Source organism: Macadamia integrifolia, chromosome 11 (assembly GCF_013358625.1).
Source record: "Macadamia integrifolia cultivar HAES 741 chromosome 11, SCU_Mint_v3, whole genome shotgun sequence".
NCBI lineage: Eukaryota > Viridiplantae > Streptophyta > Magnoliopsida > Proteales > Proteaceae > Macadamia > Macadamia integrifolia.
Genome location: NC_056567.1, coordinates 33,294,468 through 33,312,755, shown reverse-complemented (window position 1 = coordinate 33,312,755; position 18,288 = coordinate 33,294,468). Strand labels below are relative to the sequence as shown.

At 36.6% G+C, this 18,288-nt stretch overlaps 1 protein-coding gene across 3 annotated transcripts; it reads left to right on the top strand.

Moving 5' to 3' along the window:
• Positions 1-1,813: 1,813 nt before the first annotated feature.
• LOC122093255 (probable galactinol--sucrose galactosyltransferase 2) lies at positions 1,814-8,921 on the top strand. 3 transcript variants are annotated; one of them, XM_042663543.1, is made up of 14 exons: positions 1,814-2,443; positions 4,018-4,268; positions 4,515-4,605; positions 4,792-4,840; positions 4,973-5,064; positions 5,196-5,303; positions 5,418-5,551; positions 5,944-6,349; positions 6,972-7,113; positions 7,195-7,262; positions 7,641-7,775; positions 7,854-8,068; positions 8,286-8,374; positions 8,501-8,921. In XM_042663543.1, exons 1-14 carry the CDS (start codon positions 2,049-2,051, stop codon positions 8,780-8,782), a joined length of 2,457 nt encoding a protein of 818 aa, XP_042519477.1. In that variant the 5' UTR covers positions 1,814-2,048; the 3' UTR covers positions 8,783-8,921. The 3 variants fall into 3 exon arrangements, with proteins under 3 accessions (XP_042519477.1, XP_042519478.1, XP_042519476.1); XM_042663542.1 differs by having other exon boundaries at positions 1,823-2,443; positions 5,418-5,546; positions 5,939-6,349; XM_042663544.1 differs by lacking the exon at positions 4,515-4,605 and having other exon boundaries at positions 1,815-2,443; positions 4,018-4,252; positions 4,781-4,840; positions 5,418-5,546; positions 5,939-6,349.
• The last annotated feature ends 9,367 nt before the right edge of the window (positions 8,922-18,288 follow it).

Sequence of the window (18,288 nt, the reverse complement as noted above, 5' to 3'; positions counted from 1 at the left end):
AGAATGGGGAAAAGAAAAAATAGTTAAGAGACGGATAGTCAAAAATCTGAAATCTAGATAAAACTAGTCGAAGATGGGGTTGAAATCGTCTACAATTCCAATCTCGTACAATTCCGTGCAATACCACCTATAGGCGGTGACAAGTGTATTGATACCAATACAATGGTCTAGATCTAGTAGAACTAATAAAACATTAAATCAGTAAAGAGGCATTTAAATCAGATCTGGACCATTGCATTGGTATCAATACACGTGTCACCCTTTGAAGGTGGTATTGCACGGAATTGTACGAGATCGGAATTGCAGACGATTTTTTTCCGTCGAGGATGTAATCGGACAGTCAAAAATCTGGATTCAATTCGCATAAAACGATTCTGGGTTTTTTAAGCACGGAGTTTCATGGCCACACAGTGGCATACTACGCAGACGCTATCTATAATCAGTCAATCGCACCCACCCACGTTACCTTCTGAATCACTCCATCATCAATGGGGACCGGGACCATGGCCATACGGGTCATCCTATCTATTGGATTTGAGGCTCAATGCTGTCCTCTGACTCTTGGGATAATCCTTCATTCGAACGGTCGAAATTTCAAAAAAATAATCCACGGGCTTTGTGCAGGATTGGGAAGAACACTATGGTTTCTCGATCTCTGAGAAATCTATCNCACACTCATGAAACACTTCCCCAAACAATATATAATTGGATTGTGTGTATGTGTTGGGTGCACATTAGGCTTCAAAGAGCTTTTCCCCCCCCCCCTTTGGAAAGAGGTTGACTCTACTAGATTTCTCCATCCCCATCCCATAAAATGGTCATTTGCTTGCCTTCCTAAGAGCGAAAGAGGCATCGGATTGCGTCAAATCAAGCATGATAACTCTGTTAGCATTCTCAAGCTCATCTAAGTTGGTTTCCAAGCACTAAAATATTTGGTTATTTTAAGTTTATTCCTCTCATCTGGCATCCTCCTAGAGTATGATTGTTTGGTTCAAAAGGTCATGTTCTCCAACATAGCTCCATGACTGGGAAAGCCCTCTCAAACTGTCTTCCCTTCCAATCATTCATGATCTCTTGCCATAAATCCCACTAAAATGCCTAATTGATGTGGACTGGGCTGTAAGAAGCTTCAGGAAAATCTCAGCTCAACCCTGAATCTCATTTGCCAGGTCCAGGCCTAGCCCAATCTTGATTTAAGGCCTGTAAAATCCAACTTGATCCAGGCTGACCCTGATTAGTCTTGACCATGGGGAGGGGGAAGGGAGATGCAGTCGATGGGCTGGGTCGAGCAGAAAAAAAGAAGAAGATAGAGTCGGTCTTAACTTGGGGCCTCAACCCTAGCCCAGTCTTGACTCAGGACCATAAATTCCCAACCTTGACCTGCCCCTCAAGACCAAGGTATCTCAGCCCAAGCCTGGTTTAGTCTCAAGGTGGGATTGGACTGACAAGGCCAAACTTGCACCCTTAATTTGGGGTTTTTTTAGCCCACCTTTGATTAAAAAAACAAAAGAGTCATCTAATAAATGATTCAATTGAAGTCTGGGATTAATATGGATTTAAAATTTTGATAGGATCAGATGATCCCAATCATGGCTAATCTAACACTAGTGTTAGGGTATTTTTAATTAAGATCATAAAGGGATAGTCGAAAATATGAATTCGATCCATTTAAGAGTATTCGGTATCCCGTCAAAAGGTGTTCGAATTCAAGCGAAATAACAAGTAGCTAATGAACTCGAGGTTCTTGAAGATTCAAAAGATTGGGGAAAAGAAAAAATAGCTAAGAGACGGATAGTCAAAAATCTGGAATCTAGATTAAACAAGTCGAGGATGTAATCGGACAGTCAAAAATCTGGATTCAATTCGCATAAAACGATTCTGGGTTTTTTAAGCACGGAGTTTCATGGCCACACAGTGGCATACTACGCAGACGCTATCTATAATCAGTCAATCGCACCCACCCACGTTACCTTCTGAATCACTCCATCATCAATGGGGACCGGGACCATGACCATACGGGTCATCCTATCTATTGGATTTGAGGCTCAATGCTGTCCTCTGACTCTTGGGATAATCCTTCATTCGAACGGTCGAAATTTCAAAAAAATAATCCACGGGCTTTGTGCAGGATTGGGAAGAACACTATGGTTTCTCGATCTCTGAGAAATCTATCACTCAGTGCCCCTATCTCGCTATTTCCATATCCAAATCGGAGGAAATCCTTTAATGGATGCCCGCGTCTCCAGAAGAGATGGAAGCAGTCCATGTGTTTAAGCGCAACAAAACCTGTTGTGGCAGATGGGATTTTGAGGATTAACGGCAAGGATGCACTGGCTGGGGTACCCGACAACATTGTTGTGACTTCTTCGAGAAATGCTTCTGTGTTTCTGGGTGCTACTTCAACAGAGAGGAGCAGCCGCCATGTTTTCAAGCTTGGAGTTTTGTAAGTCTTCCTCTTCCACCCCAGCTCCCCCTCCCCGCCTTCTCTCTACATTTTTTGTTTTTTGGTGAATGCCTTCTCTCTACATGTTCTTTAAACAATCAAGATTCACATTTTTCTTTCCCGGTTTATGACTCCGAAGGCTGATGCCATTGATGAATTTGGTTGTTAATATGGGAAGTCCTTATTCGCTGTAAGGTTCTGCAAAATATAGCTTTGTACAGAAGTTCATTAAAAACCAACTCTCTCTCTCTCTCTCCTCATGAACTGAGAAATTCTGCAGCGTTGAAGTTGGATCAATAAAGAATGGGTGAATTATTACTGTCACGATGGCCTTTTATTTTTTTCTTTCAAATACTCAAATAATTCTGACAGTTGGATAGAAAGCACATTGTTAGATTAGCCACATGTCGAATTTCAGGGTTTAATTCAATTAAATACCTCTTTCAATATTGGTAAAGATCTTGTGTATATCCATTCATGTGTATCAATTTTATAGACATTGCTATGCATTCTCCCAAATATAATTGGAAAGAAACGGTTGAGATTTAAAAAAGGGTAAAAATGTATGGTCGGATTTATCTTGTGATTTTGCATCTTTTACAAGTGCGTGAATGATAATATATCATTGGGAGAGAATTTATATGTTGGCCAATATAACTGCTTACATTGACATTTTACATGCTCAGCCAATAGTGAAGAGCGAATTAATGAGGAGGAGACCCATGAATTTAAAGAGGAGAGAGAGGGGAGAGAGATTGTGAGAAATATAAACTCATAATTCATTTACCCTACTTACCAAAAAAAAAAATTCATTTACCCTAAAGTGTTTTTGGATATTGATTAGAGTTTCATATTAGGGATGACACCAGTGTATTTAGAATATGTAATTTTTTTTTATTGTCCTTTGTCTTATTCCCAAAGGTTCATTATGCCAATTATAATAAAGGTTTTCAAAATAATTTGAAACAAATTGTCATTGTTTCACTTTGCAAGTATGCATGTGAAATGGTGGGTTTTTAATATGGTTGCAATAAAAAATATGTTATATGTTATGTTAAGAGGGCAAAAAATAAGTTACAACTTACTTGACACATTATGGAGTGTCAATAAGAAAATCCCTTTATATTTACATTATGTCTCTTACTCTTACTATTTACTTGGAGGAGAAAGTTTTCCACCACCCCAAGGTGAAGAGAGAATCTCTTCATCCAAGGAGATTTGACAGTGATTGGACTCATGAAATAATAAATGTCATTGTTAACTCTCACCCCTTATTTATAAAGATTCGAAATACCGTTTCTACCCAATTGGAGGATTAGATCCCATAGATTAAGAAGTTATCGGGTGAGGAGGAAACTCGGTCCTTACTTGTTTGTATATAAGACTCGTAGAACTATACAGCCCCCCTATCCCTCCAATTTCTTAATAACTTTGTCAATACTAGTAAATATGATCTCATATCATAGTGACAGGTCATTATTTAAAAATTTAGACGTCTAACTTGGCAACTTCCCTTTAAGAATGTGAATGATTGAACGTTATATTTTCGTTTCCAATTTTCGTTTCCAATACAGGGAAGAGGAATTAAGACTTCTCTGTTTGTACCGGTTTAAGATTTGGTGGATGATACCTCGGGTGGGGAACTCAGGAAGTGATGTTCCTGTTGAGACACAGATGCTGCTCCTGGAAGCTAGAGAAGATCAAGTTGTTTCTGCTTCTAATGCATCTACATCTTACATCCTTTTCTTGCCTGTGTTAGATGGTGATTTCAGAAGCAGTTTGCAGGGTAACTCAGCAAATGAGCTCGAGGTGTGTGTAGAAAGTGGTAAGCTCTTCATTGTAAAAGCTGGGCTCACCAATAAAATTTTGACCTTATAGGATGAAGATCATTCTATCACAACAACCCACAGTGCATCCAATCTACTTTAGATTTGAGCTGAAATTTCTGCTCAATTCGATGCTGAGTGGAACAGCTTCCTCCTGCATTTCTGTCCAAACCACTTCTTAATTTCTTTAAAGCAAGTTACATAATCATAACCTAATGACTTGGATCTCTTTTATATTTTGATAGGTGACCCAGCTGTAGTTACATCACAGTTTCTAAAAGCAGTTTTTGTGAACTATGGAAACAACCCATTTGATCTGATGAATGAATCCATGAAGTAGGTCGGCTCTCAAAGTGAAATTTGATTTCTGGATTCTCATGCCAAGTGTCATATGACAAGAATCCAAGGTGTGGTCTTAGATGGCAGCAATGCCATTTCCCATGCCATTGGATTGGATTGGATTAATGTCATATGCAGTCATGGTATACTTAGTTCTTACTTGTTCTTGTAGTATGGATACAGGATATTGGAGAAGCATATGGGGACCTTTTCACTACGTGAAACCAAAAAGGCAAGTCTATTTGCTTTGTCCAATTCATGGGACTCATCTTAGTGTGGCACTTTGATTTAGTCATCTTGCATGGATAACATATTCCCAATCCTATTAAACATCTTTTTTATTTTTGGTTGCCTGTGGAAGCAGATGCCCGGAATGTTAGATTGGTTTGGCTGGTGCACCTGGGATGCCTTTTATACTGAGGTTAATCCCCAAGGAATAAAAGATGGTCTAAAGAGGTAGACATGATTCCTGGTGCATACCATCTTAATTCTTCATCCTAGTCTATATTATTCACTTTTATTGACCAAGCCATAAAGCTTTAACTAGATAGTTTTCTATATCTCTTACCAATCTTTCTCTGGCTCAGCTTGTCTGATGGAGGCACCCCTGCAAAATTTATAATAATAGATGATGGGTGGCAGGATACATATAACGAGTTACAGAAAGAAGAGGGGCTGTCTCCTGAAGAATTACAGTACATCAATCTATCCATTCTCTTAAATCAATTTTGTTACGTTATCTATCAGTTTCTTGTTCATTTTGATATTGTCTACAGTTATATCTGATTTTGTTTTCATTCAAATGACAGGTTTGGGTCCAGATTAATGAGCATCAAAGTAAATAATAAGTTTCGGAAGAAAGAGAATGAATCTCCCAACGAGACAACAAATGATCTAAAAGATTTTGTCTCAGAAATTAAAAGGGCTTTCAATTTGAAGTATGGTTTCCTTGATTTTTCATTTCAACTGGTTGTTTATGCTATAATGGAAATCTGAGGTACAGATAGGATAGAGTGTAAGAGTGGTCTTACAAAAGGAAAGGCCTGGCATTCTTTGCTCCCACTTGGGAGATCTCCCGGTCAATTTCGATCAAATCATCTTAGCCAACCAAACACTCTCAATGACAAGGAGCTGGTATTGTCAGACATGCATACTGGGATATCCTTAGTCGAACCAACTGGTCTTTTCCTTAGCATAATGCCTTGAATCGGACTATTCCATTTGTCGACTATCCTTTAAGGTCTTTCTGAAAGGTATCTTAGCTTCTTCACTGCAAGTTATATTGGGAGGTATAGAACATGTTTTCCATTTTTCTTGTGGAAATTTGCAGGTATGTCTATGTATGGCATGCACTCATGGGGTACTGGGGAGGAGTAGATACAGATGCACCAGAAACTAAGAAATATAATTCAAAACTGAGATATCCACTACAGTCGCCAGGCCATCTAGCACATTTGAGGGATGGTGCAATGGATTGCATGGAGAAGTATGGGGTTTGCACCATTGATCCAGCTAAAATTTCTGAATTTTACGATGATCAGCACAGATATCTTGCCTCTCAAGATGTGGATGGGGTTAAGGTAGATGTACAAAACATACTTGAAACAATTGGGACTGGTCTTGGAGGACGAGTTTCACTTACGAAACGTTTCCAACAAGCCCTGGAGAAGTCCATAGCTGCAAACTTCCAAGACAACAGCATAATCTGCTGCATGGGTCAAAATACGGATTCCCTTTACCAGTAAGAAACTCACATAATCCATTTCATCAATTGTATGTATCTTAAAAGGACAATGTGTTTCTTAATGCATATCAGGTCAGAGATAGGAATCCTGCATGTATGATTGATTTAAACCAAAACTCTTAGTGGGTCCAGTCTTAACATAATTGTTTCAGTGATGTTGCTTTTGTATAATTTCAAAGATATAGAATAAATAATTTGACTGTAAACAGCCACAAGTTAAAATGAGGGGATATGCAAACTGTTGCTTGACTTAAATCAATCAAATATGTGTAAATTATGCCTACCAAAAAACACTCAACAACAGGACAATTTTAAGTGACATTCTTGGAATACTATAAACATAATTAGCAGATGATCCAGCCAGGGGAGACCACGGAATCAGGTATATTCTATCATTAGAGATTCTGTAGGTATAGCAAATCAAGTTGTGCTCCCCAATCATCACATGAGAAATACATACATTGATGTCCTTTTCTTAGGATGACCTTATTGCTGACTTTTGTAGGTACATCTAAATACATTGGCTTTGTGAAGTCAAGCATCTAATCTGGTTCTCAGTTGAACTAGGTACTATCTATAAATTCCTCTAATACTTGCAGTTTATGACTTTTCATTTCAGTTGTAAAAGAAGTGCAATAACGAGAGCATCTGATGATTATATGCCAAGAAACCAAACATCACAAACAGTGCATATAGCTTCCGTGGCCTTTAACAGCATCTTTCTCGGTGAAATTGTGGTCCCAGATTGGGACATGTTCTATGTAATAATCCTTGCCCATAACCATTCCTACTTTTGGTTACATTTCAGGCCTCTTACATCAACTTCTTTTGCTGAATTTCAGAGCAGCCACTATGCAGCTGAGTTTCATGCGGTTGCTCGAGCTGTGGGAGGTTGTGGGGTTTATGTCAGGTAGATTACATATGCAGTTAAAATATCGAACATAGGAGCAAGAAAGGAAAAAATCAAAAGAAACAATAAATATTGTGAAATTAGCTCGACTTATAAAAGTAATACACATAGTCTACATGGAGGACTTGTGGTGCGCCAGAGTGGGGTTCTAGGGACCAGGTCACCAATCAACAAATTAAGTCAGAAAGTTTCCAACCTGTTTTTATTTGTAACCATCTTATTGATTTACTCTCTTCCAAGACAAGTTGCCATATTTTTCTATGGAATAGTGGATCATGTCATCACTTCAAATTTCACCTAATCTTTTGGATGTCCCTCTGGATCGCAACTCTACTTAAGGAAACATTTACATGTCTGTGCTCTTATTTTGTATGACAGTGACAAACCCGGACAACATGATTTCACGATACTTAAGAGGCTTGTACTTCCAGATGGGTCAGTTCTCAGAGCCAAATACCCCGGCAGGCCATCACGAGATTGTTTATTCAATGACCCAGTTATGGATGGAAAGAGGTAGTTTTTTCTCTCCCAAGTTCATAGCTAACTTAGTTTATTCTTTCTTGACACCTTTGCTCACTACTGAGCTTGCAGTCTTTTGAAGATTTGGAACCTGAACAAATTTTCTGGAGTAGTAGGCATTTTCAATTGCCAAGGTGCAGGAAGTTGGCCAGGCTTTCAAAGTAATGTTCAGAACAGTACGCGTTCTGAGCTATCTGGGAACGTAAGCCCTACTGATATCGAGTATTTGGAAGAGGTTTCTGGGGAGACATGGACAGGAGATTGTGCAATCTTTATGTTTAATTCAGGTACAAGTGTACAACCCATCTTAGTTAGCTATATTGTTTGCATATGCAGCACATATTGAACTGAGTTATGAAGCTTTGAATTGAACAATATTAGTTCCTTTGGCTTCCCAGCCTATAAGTGGATATCCTTTATGATAGTAGAAACCTTAAAATATGGGTTGATTACTCTATTTTTTGATAGATTCTTTAATGTTTTCTGGTGTTATGACTACTTCAGGGTCACTGGTTAGATTGCCAAAGGAAGGATATTTGGATGTATCATTGGGGGTCTTACAATGTGATGTGTTTACCATATCTCCAATTAAGGTTTGTTTCAACTATCAACTAACCTTGTGGAGTAATGGAATTTTTTTGCTAATTTAGAAAACATGAATCCTGAATATTCGTCGAGTTGTTTATGAATATATAACTACTATGTTGTGGTTTCTGCAGCTTTATGACCAAAGATTTCAGTTCGCACCCATTGGACTAATAGAAATGTATAATTCTGGTGGAGCTGTTGAAGAAATGGAATTCTTCAATAGTTCTTCTAATTGTGGAATGAGTATCAAAGGGAGAGGGCCAGGTCGTTTCGGAGCATATTCCAATACAAAGCCAAAGTTCTGCACAGTTAATGGGAAAGAAGAGGAATTCGAATTCAAGGAGAACCATAATTTCTTGACAATTATGATTCCCACTGGAAGTAGCTATTGCGACATTGTTATTAATTTTTGAGGCTTCTTTTTGGCAAAGCTTACCTTTGTATCAAGTAAGATTTTTTCATTCTTTCAATGAATCACATGTAGACACCACCGGGGAGATATATTCTTTCCCATCAGTGATAATATCATTACCATAGATTGTTAATATTGAAGTTTGTGGCAGTGGATTGTCCTCTCCAACTTTCAGTACCGCAAATTTTTAGCTGAAAATCAACAATAAGTAAACTTAATAACTTTTTAACAATCCACAATACTATGATGTTTCTAGCTTTATTTTGTATTGATTTTAAGGATTAGATCACATAATTTTCTAGACAGATCCATTGCAAATATTCCTGTCTCTGAATTCTGCAACTTGATTTGCATTGTATGTCTTAGATCATTCTATAGGTTCTGAAGACTTGCCCAACCTGAAGGCACTGGACTGGTAAAGTTCATAGATTTTGTAGTGTTGGGTTGGGTTTGAATGTTTGATGTTATCGAGATAGTGGATCATGTTAGTAAGCTCAAGTCTAAACATCAAATCAGCGTTCTTCGTGGACTAAACAGGTTGGTAATTCAGCATTGGCTAAACTGACATTGAAGGTAGCAGGATTGGCAGAAGCTCTCAAGACTTCAAATGTGATTGGTTCAAATTTAAGGCAGGCTATGCAAGTACTGTTAGAATTTATATTTATTTTATTATAATTAAGTTTCAAAATGAGGTTTTTGTTTTATGTGTTTTATGACTTGTAATGTTGTGGGACCCTCAGGGTCAAGGTAGTGGAAAATGGTCAATAACAACCTATAGGAGCCCTAAAGTCCATTCATGACTATTACCATGAGTGGAGAGGTGGACAAAGAGAATTGATTTGGATTAATTTCATTTATAAAATTAATTCTGAATTTATGCCATAGGTTATTGCCAAATGGAGGTAAATGGTTAATGTCATTATATGGGTGCCCTAAAGTCCATTCATGGTCACTACCATGAGTGGGGAGGTGGGTTAAGAAATTGATTGGGATTAATTCAATAAATTGAATTAATTCCCAATTAATGTCCATATGACATTATTCTCCAATTAACTTGACATTAGTTGGAGTTTACTCTTGAGGAATCCAAGATGCAACGGTTGGTTTTGAGTCTATATAAATTCAACCAAATACTTTACAGAGATATATATTCACACATTGATACTCCATCTATTTCTACTCTTTGCAACCATTTAAGTCTTTCTCTTTCTTCTATTTTCTCTAAGTCTTGTGTAATGTTAGAGGGGGCTACTATGCTGTAGCTTTTTGCTCCTTAAAGGGACTAGAAGAACTGCCTCATCTTCTAGTGGGAGGTTGTTTTATCTTGGAAGTAGAGGTGCGGAACAACTCTTGGCAGTAGAGGGCATCAAATACTATGACGGTAGCACTACAAATGTGACTTAACCTCAATTCTGTTCAAAGCTTATTCAGTTGCTGTGGTGGTGATTCAACATCTATTTCAAGCTTTTCCTCATCTCATTTCAGCCAAGGATCAATACTATAACATCATAGTAGTTTCTACTACAAAAGCTTTGTATTGCAATTGGTTTTATTTTTGTAAGAAATTGTAATACAATTACCCAACAATTTTAAGGTAATTGATAGTTGTAAGATCCCATGGCTGAACTTGGAGATGCAAGCCTCAACAGAGGTAATGACTCTAACAACAATGATGGTCCTTCAATCACTATCATATGTGATGCTTCGAATAACAATGTCATTGATGGAACTATCAACGTAGGAGATCCTTCAAACATCAATGTTGAAGGAAAAACCAACAACCAAGGAGGCAGGGTTCATGTTAGCCACAATGGTAAGGGGATTCCTCATTTACCCACCATTGATTCAATTCCCACCAATGTTATCTCGTCAGTAACTGATCTTATCCCGGATTTGGCTAAGATGAGGATTGTCACTAAATTTGACAAAATTGAGCAGTTTGGAGGTAAAAACTTCAAACGGTGGAGGCAAATGATATTATTTGCATTAGCCCAAATTGGGGTGGTATTTGCCTTGACTGAACCCATGTCGGAAAAAAGCAATGATCCTGTAAAGGAGGGCAAAAGGGTGGCTTGGATTCAAACGGATTACCAATGCAAAAATCTGATCTTAAATGCATTATCCAATGACTTATACCATGTGTATAGTTTATTGGAGTATGCATATTCAATTTGGAATGCTTTAGTAAGTAAGTACTCTCTTGAGGATGCTGGCTCAAAGAAGTACTTGGTGGCTAACTTTCTAAATTTTACTATGAAAGATAATGATACCATTTCAAACCAAATTGATCAATTTCAAATATTGGTTGGAAAGCTAGCAAAGGAAAAAATGGTTCTACCAAAAGAATTTGTGACTGGTGCCTTGATTGAAAAGCTTATATCTTCTTGGGATGCTTTCAAGTTGTCAACGAAACACAAGAAGACGGAGTTGACCTTAGACTAGTTGGTTGTAAGGATCAAAATTGAGGAAAAGAACTGGAACAAGGACAATGGTGAAAAAGACCTTGGGGAGAAACGCTTAAAAGCGAACTTGATAGAAACCAACGAACAAGGCAAGAAAATGAAGAACCGTTAAAACTTTGATGAGCCTTATTTTAAGAAAAAGAAACTCACTTGTTATGTGTGTGAGCCAGGGCACTTCAAGAAAGATTGCCAATTCAAGAAGAAAAAATCTGAAAATGTTAACCTAGTTGAAGACAATGTCTTTGTAGCTATGGCCACGGAAGTAAATTTGGTTGAAAAATCAAATGACTGGGTATTAGATACCGGTGCTACAAGACACATTTGTGGTGATCTGAAGATGTTTACTTCTTATTCCATGAGTATGGGAGATGAAAAAGTATTCATGGGAAATTTCCAAAGTGCCCCTATTATGGAAAAAGGAAAGGTAGTGTTAAAGCTCCCTTCAGGGAAGACTATAGTTCTCACCAATGTATTTCATGTGCCGAACATTAAACGTAATTTAATTTCAATTCCTTTATTTAATAAAGTGTGAATGAAATTAGCTTTTGAGAGTGATAAGGCGGTTATCACTAGGAACAATGTATTTGTGGGGAAGGGATACCTTAGTGATGGGTTATTTGTACTAAGCGTTGAAAATGTTGTAATTGAGAAAACTAGTACTTCTTCTACTTACATTGTTGTCCCTACTAACTCTTTTGATTTGTGGCATGGTAGGTTGGGTCATAATAATGTGAAATATATCACCAAACTATGTAAGTTAGACATGATCACCAATAAGGTGGAACCCCCTGTGAACAAGTGTACAACTTGTGTAGAGGCAAAATTAACCAAAAAACCTCATAAAACTATGGATAGAAAGATTGATCTCTTGGAATTGATTCATAGTGACTTGAGTAACTATAAGTCATATGAGTCTAGGGGAGGAAACAATTATGTCATAACCTTTGTAGATGACCACTACAGGTATACCATGATTTATTTACTCAAATCAAAGGATGAGACCGGAAAGGCATTTATATCTTGCAAAATGAAAGTTGAAAATCAACTTGACAAGAAGGTTAAAAGACTTAGAACCGATAGAGGGACTGAGTATTTTAACCTTAAAAAGTTTTGTGAGGTGTTTGAGATTTTAAAATGTAACTGCAAGCGTACGGATCATTGTAGCTACGAGTCGAACACAGGGAGAGTAACCACTTTATTTTTTTTTTCTTTTAATAATGCGAAAGTGAATTGATTAATGGTTGTGATCTAATTCTAATTACTGTCCTAACCATATGTATCTAAAATAACGTCATAACCATTCGTCATTTAAGACTTTAAAGACGCAAGCCACACAATTAAAATTAAATAAATAAATAACTGAAAATAAATAACCCATGCAATTAAAAAAAAACAATAAAGGAAAAAAATACTTAAATAAAAATAAAGTAAAAGAAAGGGAATAAAGCTAGAGAGAGACTCACAAGTAAGTTTCTCTACTTAGCCCGTTGGATGCATCATAATATGAGCTTCCCTACTTGACCAGAGAATCACTCTTACAACTACTTGGCTTAAGGAAAAGGGAGACAATTAAAATAAAAGTAATAAATTGATGGTTCTATGGTTAGGAGGGGCAAAGCCAACACATACACTAGCCATGAACCTTGGGGGAAAGGGATAGCAATAATGTAACGATTGAAATTAAAATCCTAAATTAAGAAATAAAGGGTAGTTAGAATAGGGAATGAGAGGAGGGAGAGAAGATTACTGAAGGAGCCTACTTGCTTGAATCAATGCTTGAACTTGAAAGCTTGGGTGATTTGAGATACTACCAGTATTAAAAACCAGATCTGGAATAAATCAAATCTGAAATTTCTAATATTAGAGAAAACAAATCTTGAAAAAAAAAAACTGAATTTGAAAAAAAAAAAAAAAGATGCTCCACGACTCGTGATCTTGTCACCTAGATCTAAGCTTAGGACTATAACTTTAAAAATTACAACTCAATTGCATAAATCATGAATATAAAATGCTAAATACGAATAAAAGAATGCTTGCATTAATTGACATAAAAAGCTATTACAAAAGTGATTAAAGCATAAACCTAGAACTAGAGCTAGAGAAAGAGATAGAACAACTAAAAAAAAAAACCCTAGAAGAAGAATGAATTGCTTCATCCCCTTGTGTTAATTCTATTATATAGAAAATGGGGGAGGGAAGCTAAAGATTTTAGCTTATAAAAAAAAAGATTTTTTTTATCTTGTTGATGAGGTGGAGGAGAGAGAAGATAAAGAATTGTAGGAAGTAGGAAATCTCCAATGATTTTGCTTCATCTTTTCTTTTTTTCTCTCTCTTCTTCAAACGTGGGTAGCATCTTGGACGATTTTTTTAATTCTTTTTTTTTCCTCTTTCCTATTTTTTCTCCCTTTTTTCTATTTTTCTCTTTATTTTCTTATTTCTCTCTCCTCTTGCGTAAGAAACCCTTTGGCCGACCTCCTTTGAGTGATGAGTAGGAAAGAGAAAATATTCTAAAATAAAAACCTTAACAAAATAGCAGTTAAGAGGTTCGAACTTGAGACCTCCTAATAAACAAGGGATTTTGCACACCACAACTCACCAACTACGCTAGGTAGTTGTTGTTACCAAAAAATAATCTTCAATCACTTAAGGATGTGGTCCATCGATCCTTGTTGGCATTTAGAATATTCCTTATACCCTTGGAACAACTGCAGATGGGCTGGTTCTGCATCTCAATTCAGTTCTAATCCACTATTCTTTTTCTGACCCGAAAATAATAATCACTTGTACGATTGACCAAATGAATGTGTACTTGCAATTGAATACATCCATCTTACTTAAAATTTCATCATCTTCACAACCATGAAAAGAAATGGGATCTCTTTACGTGTAAAATTGAAGATATAACGCCTAATAGTCATTAAAGCTTTGAAAATATAAAACCCGCAAAAAGAGAGTAAAACCCAAGGTAGCTCCATTCTAAATATGTAAAATGCATGTTTTACTACCCTAGATTTCACATATAAATGTGCTCATCATGAGGAAAATAGAATTATCCATGAGACAACCACTTCACACCAATGGGAATCCAATAGGGTTGCCGAAAGGAAAAATAGATTTCTTAAAGAGATGATGAACTCTATGTTATTGAGTTTAAGTGTACCACTTGATATGTGGGAGGGAAGCCATGCTAACAGCATGTTATCTATCAAATAAAATCCCACATAACAAGACTGGTATGATTCCATTCGAGAAATGGTTTGGAAGAAAACCAAGTCTAAAATACATACAGATTTGGGGTTGTTTGGCTAAGGTATTATTACTGGATACTAAGAAAAGAAAATTGGGGCAAAAAACATGTGATTGTGTGTTTTTGGGATATGCTATAAATAATATTGCATACCGGTTCATGGTGATAAAAGCCATGGATGATGTTATTGAAACAAATAACATCACAGAATTAAGGGATGTTGAGTTCTTTGAAAACATATTTTCCTTTAAGTCCAACTTACCTACAAGTAAGGATAGTCAATTGACTTATGGGGAAATAGAGTCAAATAAAAGGGTTACCAATCAAGAATTGGGCAATGGTGATGAAAATCAACTAAGGATAAGTAATCGACTCAAAATACCCAAATATTCAAATAATGAGTGGCATGTCGATCTAGTTGACAAAGATCCTCTTACATACAAAGAGGCTATTACATGATTATATGCCGTCTTTTGGAAGAAGGCAATCAAGAGTGAACTAGATTCAATCTTGGAGAATAATATTTGAGAATTGGTAAATTTACCAATTGGTTTCAAAACTTTGGAAATCAAGTGGATATTTAGAAAGAAACTAAAATGTGATGGGTCACTTGATCATTTCAAGGTTAGACTTGTAGTCAATGGGTTTAGGCAAAAGCCTAATATTGATTACTTTGACACATTTGCCCCAGTCTCTAAAATTACCACAATAAGTGTTATGTTAGCAATAACGTCAATACATAACTTGATCATCCATCAAATGGATGTGAAAACGGTATTTTTAAATGGGGACTTAGAGGAGAAAATTTATATAAAGCAATCAAAAGGTTGTATTGTAAATGGACGAGAGCAAAAAGTTTGTAAGCTTCGAAAATCTTTATATGGATTAAAGTAGGCACCAAAGCAATGGCATGAAACATTATATAAAATTATAATTTCAAATGGTTTCATTGTAAACGATGCTGAAAGGTACTTATATAGCAGGTTTCATGGTGGAAAAAGGAGTATTCATACTGCTATATGTAGATGATATGCTGATAATGGGAATAAACTTGGAAATAATGAATCAAGCTGAGAAACTTTTGATGTCGAGTTTTGACACAAAGGACATAGAAGAGGTTGATATGATAATTGGGATAAGATTATCAAGCAAGAGAATAATATTTCACTATCCCAAGCCCATTATATAGAAAATGTACTTAAAAAGTATGGTTACCATGATGTTTCAATGGTTAAACTACCTTTTAAAATGGGATGTCATTTGAAAAGAAAATTAGGTGAATCGGTGAATAAAAAAAGGTATGCTCAAATTATTGGTTCAGTCACATATCTAATGAATTGTACATGTCCTGATAATACCCTTGCGGTAGAAAAGTTGAGTCAACATACTCACAATCCAAGTGAAGAGTATTGGAGTGCGATTGATAGGTTGATGAGGTACTTAAAAGGCACTATAAACTATAGTTTGCACTATAGTGGTAAACCAACGGTGTTGGAATGGTATTGTGATGTAAATTGGATCTCGGATACAAACGAGTCCTTAGCTATTAATGGGTATGTATTTACATTAGTAGGCGGTGCAATCTCATGAAAATCCACAAAGCAATCTTGTGGGACAGGCTCTCTTATGAAAACTGAGTTCATAGCCTTAGAAAAGGCAGGAACAGAAGCCGAATGGCTTAGAAACTTAATGGCAGATATATTGTAACCCGACAGTCACTGAGAGGAGGGTGAATCAGTAAGTCTAATTCCGATCCCCAAAAACCTTTCTGATGTCTGACCAAGAAAAATCTGATATATCTGTCCCTGTTTGCACACGGTCGTATGCACATTCAGCCTCTCATAGGCACTTCTAAGTGTGCACCCATTCCACATTTTATGTACTTCAATATAAAATACAAACAACAAGCACCCACAACGCAGGGTTTTTACGAGGTTCGGTAATTTACCTACATCTCCAGAGTAGTGCCTGTAAAGGCTTCGTACCTACTCAACACACTACTTTTGACTGCACCCACAGTCGGGAGCATCCATACCCAATTTTCTCAAGTCAAAGTTGAGATGACACTCGTAGTGCCGGTATAATGTGTAGCACCCACTACATGGGAGCACCTACTCCCAGTGCTTAGCACCCACTAAGCACTCAATAAATAATACAGTAAATTTGAGATTATATCCATGTCCTACAGTTAAGCCTTGCCTAGTAAATACATCCACAACTAACATAGCATGTAAACATTCATCCACAACTAACCTTAACATACATACATATTATCATATATGTAAATAATATAAATTCTAGGGTTAGAAAATCTCACAACTCTTGTCTATTGTTAGCAGAGTTGTCTCAGAGTATAGTCTTTACACACTAGAATCAACAACTCCCCTTTAGAGTAGGAGACTTGAATCATCAAGTAAGCTCAATATGGCCATGGCATCTCACAAGTCTTCTCCCTTGTCTTCTTGCACTTTAAAGTACAAATAGAAAAACCCTCTCTTCTTTTCTCTTTTCTCTTGATTTTTGATGAATGAAACATCAAGAACACTCAACTACCTTCTCAAGCCCACTTTAATGGAGTAAAGACACCTTCTATCAAGCAATAAACCTCATTCAATGATCACCCATCAAGAGGGAAACTTCTCAGACCAAAATCGTAGCTTTTCTTCACTCAAAAATCAATTTTCTTGCTTCCATAGTGTAGGGCTTGAAAAAAATGAAGAAGTAGCAACTTGGTTTACCCAAATCCAAGTTAAAATGAGGGAGATATGACCACTGTTAGTTAAAACGGGAACGGCAAAAAAACGGAAACGTACGGTATGGATTTTAAACAGATAAAAATTATGAATGGTACGGTAAAAAAAAGGTCAAAAAAATAGGGAACGACAAACGGACGTAAACGAACGGTACGAGTATTAAACGTGTAGTTTTCAAAAAAACGAAACCAAAAAAACAGTAGTATACTCATGCAATTTGAGAGATTATTACTTGTATACATGCATCTAATATTCCAAAAGCTCCAGGAGTCCCAAGATAAAATAGCCCAATGGGCTACAAGAAAATGAGATGTTGCTAGCTTTGGCTTCTCCTTACTCAATGGGCTATAAAAAGATGAGATTTTTTTCCTATAGATAGCATGGAAGTTAAAAACAAAAAACCAAGTACCATATTGTCTTCACTCTTCACTTTTACTAATAGGTTATTTATTTATTTATTTATTTTTAAATTAATTAATTTTTTTAATAAAATTCCTATTTTACCCTTAAAAAACGGATACGCGTTTAAAACGGATTCTTTTACCATTTTCGTTTTTTTTCGGATTGTATAATAGCATACGGGAAAGCGCATTTTAAACGGCAAAAAAATGAGAACGCATTTTAATTAACAGTGGATATGACCATTTGAAGTTGGAGCAATGAGATAGTCTAAAAAAGAGTCTTTGTAGGAGTGACATAGGCTACGTCGGTGACGCGCGCAATAGGGGCACCGTAGATCTCATCAAAGAGAATATTTTAATCTAGACCATCCGATTAAAATAACAGATAGTAAATCTCAACCACAAGATTTGAATAAGGGAGTCAACTGATGACATCATGCTGACATCAGCGGTCAACAATCACTTTTTGTTGTCGATTTTTGATTGGTTACTTTTTCGGATTTTAAGGGAGCTTGTCTCCCACTCACACAAGTGAAAAGACTTATCAACCATTGGATCCGAATCATTCAAGATGGATTTAATCAGATCTCATGGGATCCTTAGGATCAGAATCTTTTTTATACCTTCTATGCACGCGCGAAACA

Bases quoted from the DNA above. Each gene is read 5' to 3' on its own strand.
- LOC122093255 (XM_042663543.1), top strand. From the start codon at position 2,049: ATGCTGTCCTCTGACTCTTGGGATAATCCTTCATTCGAACGGTCGAAA. The intron at 4,841-4,972 runs GCAAGTCTATTT...CTGTGGAAGCAG, and splicing joins CACTACGTGAAACCAAAAAG to ATGCCCGGAATGTTAGATTG. The intron at 7,776-7,853 runs GTAGTTTTTTCT...CTGAGCTTGCAG, and splicing joins CCAGTTATGGATGGAAAGAG to TCTTTTGAAGATTTGGAACC.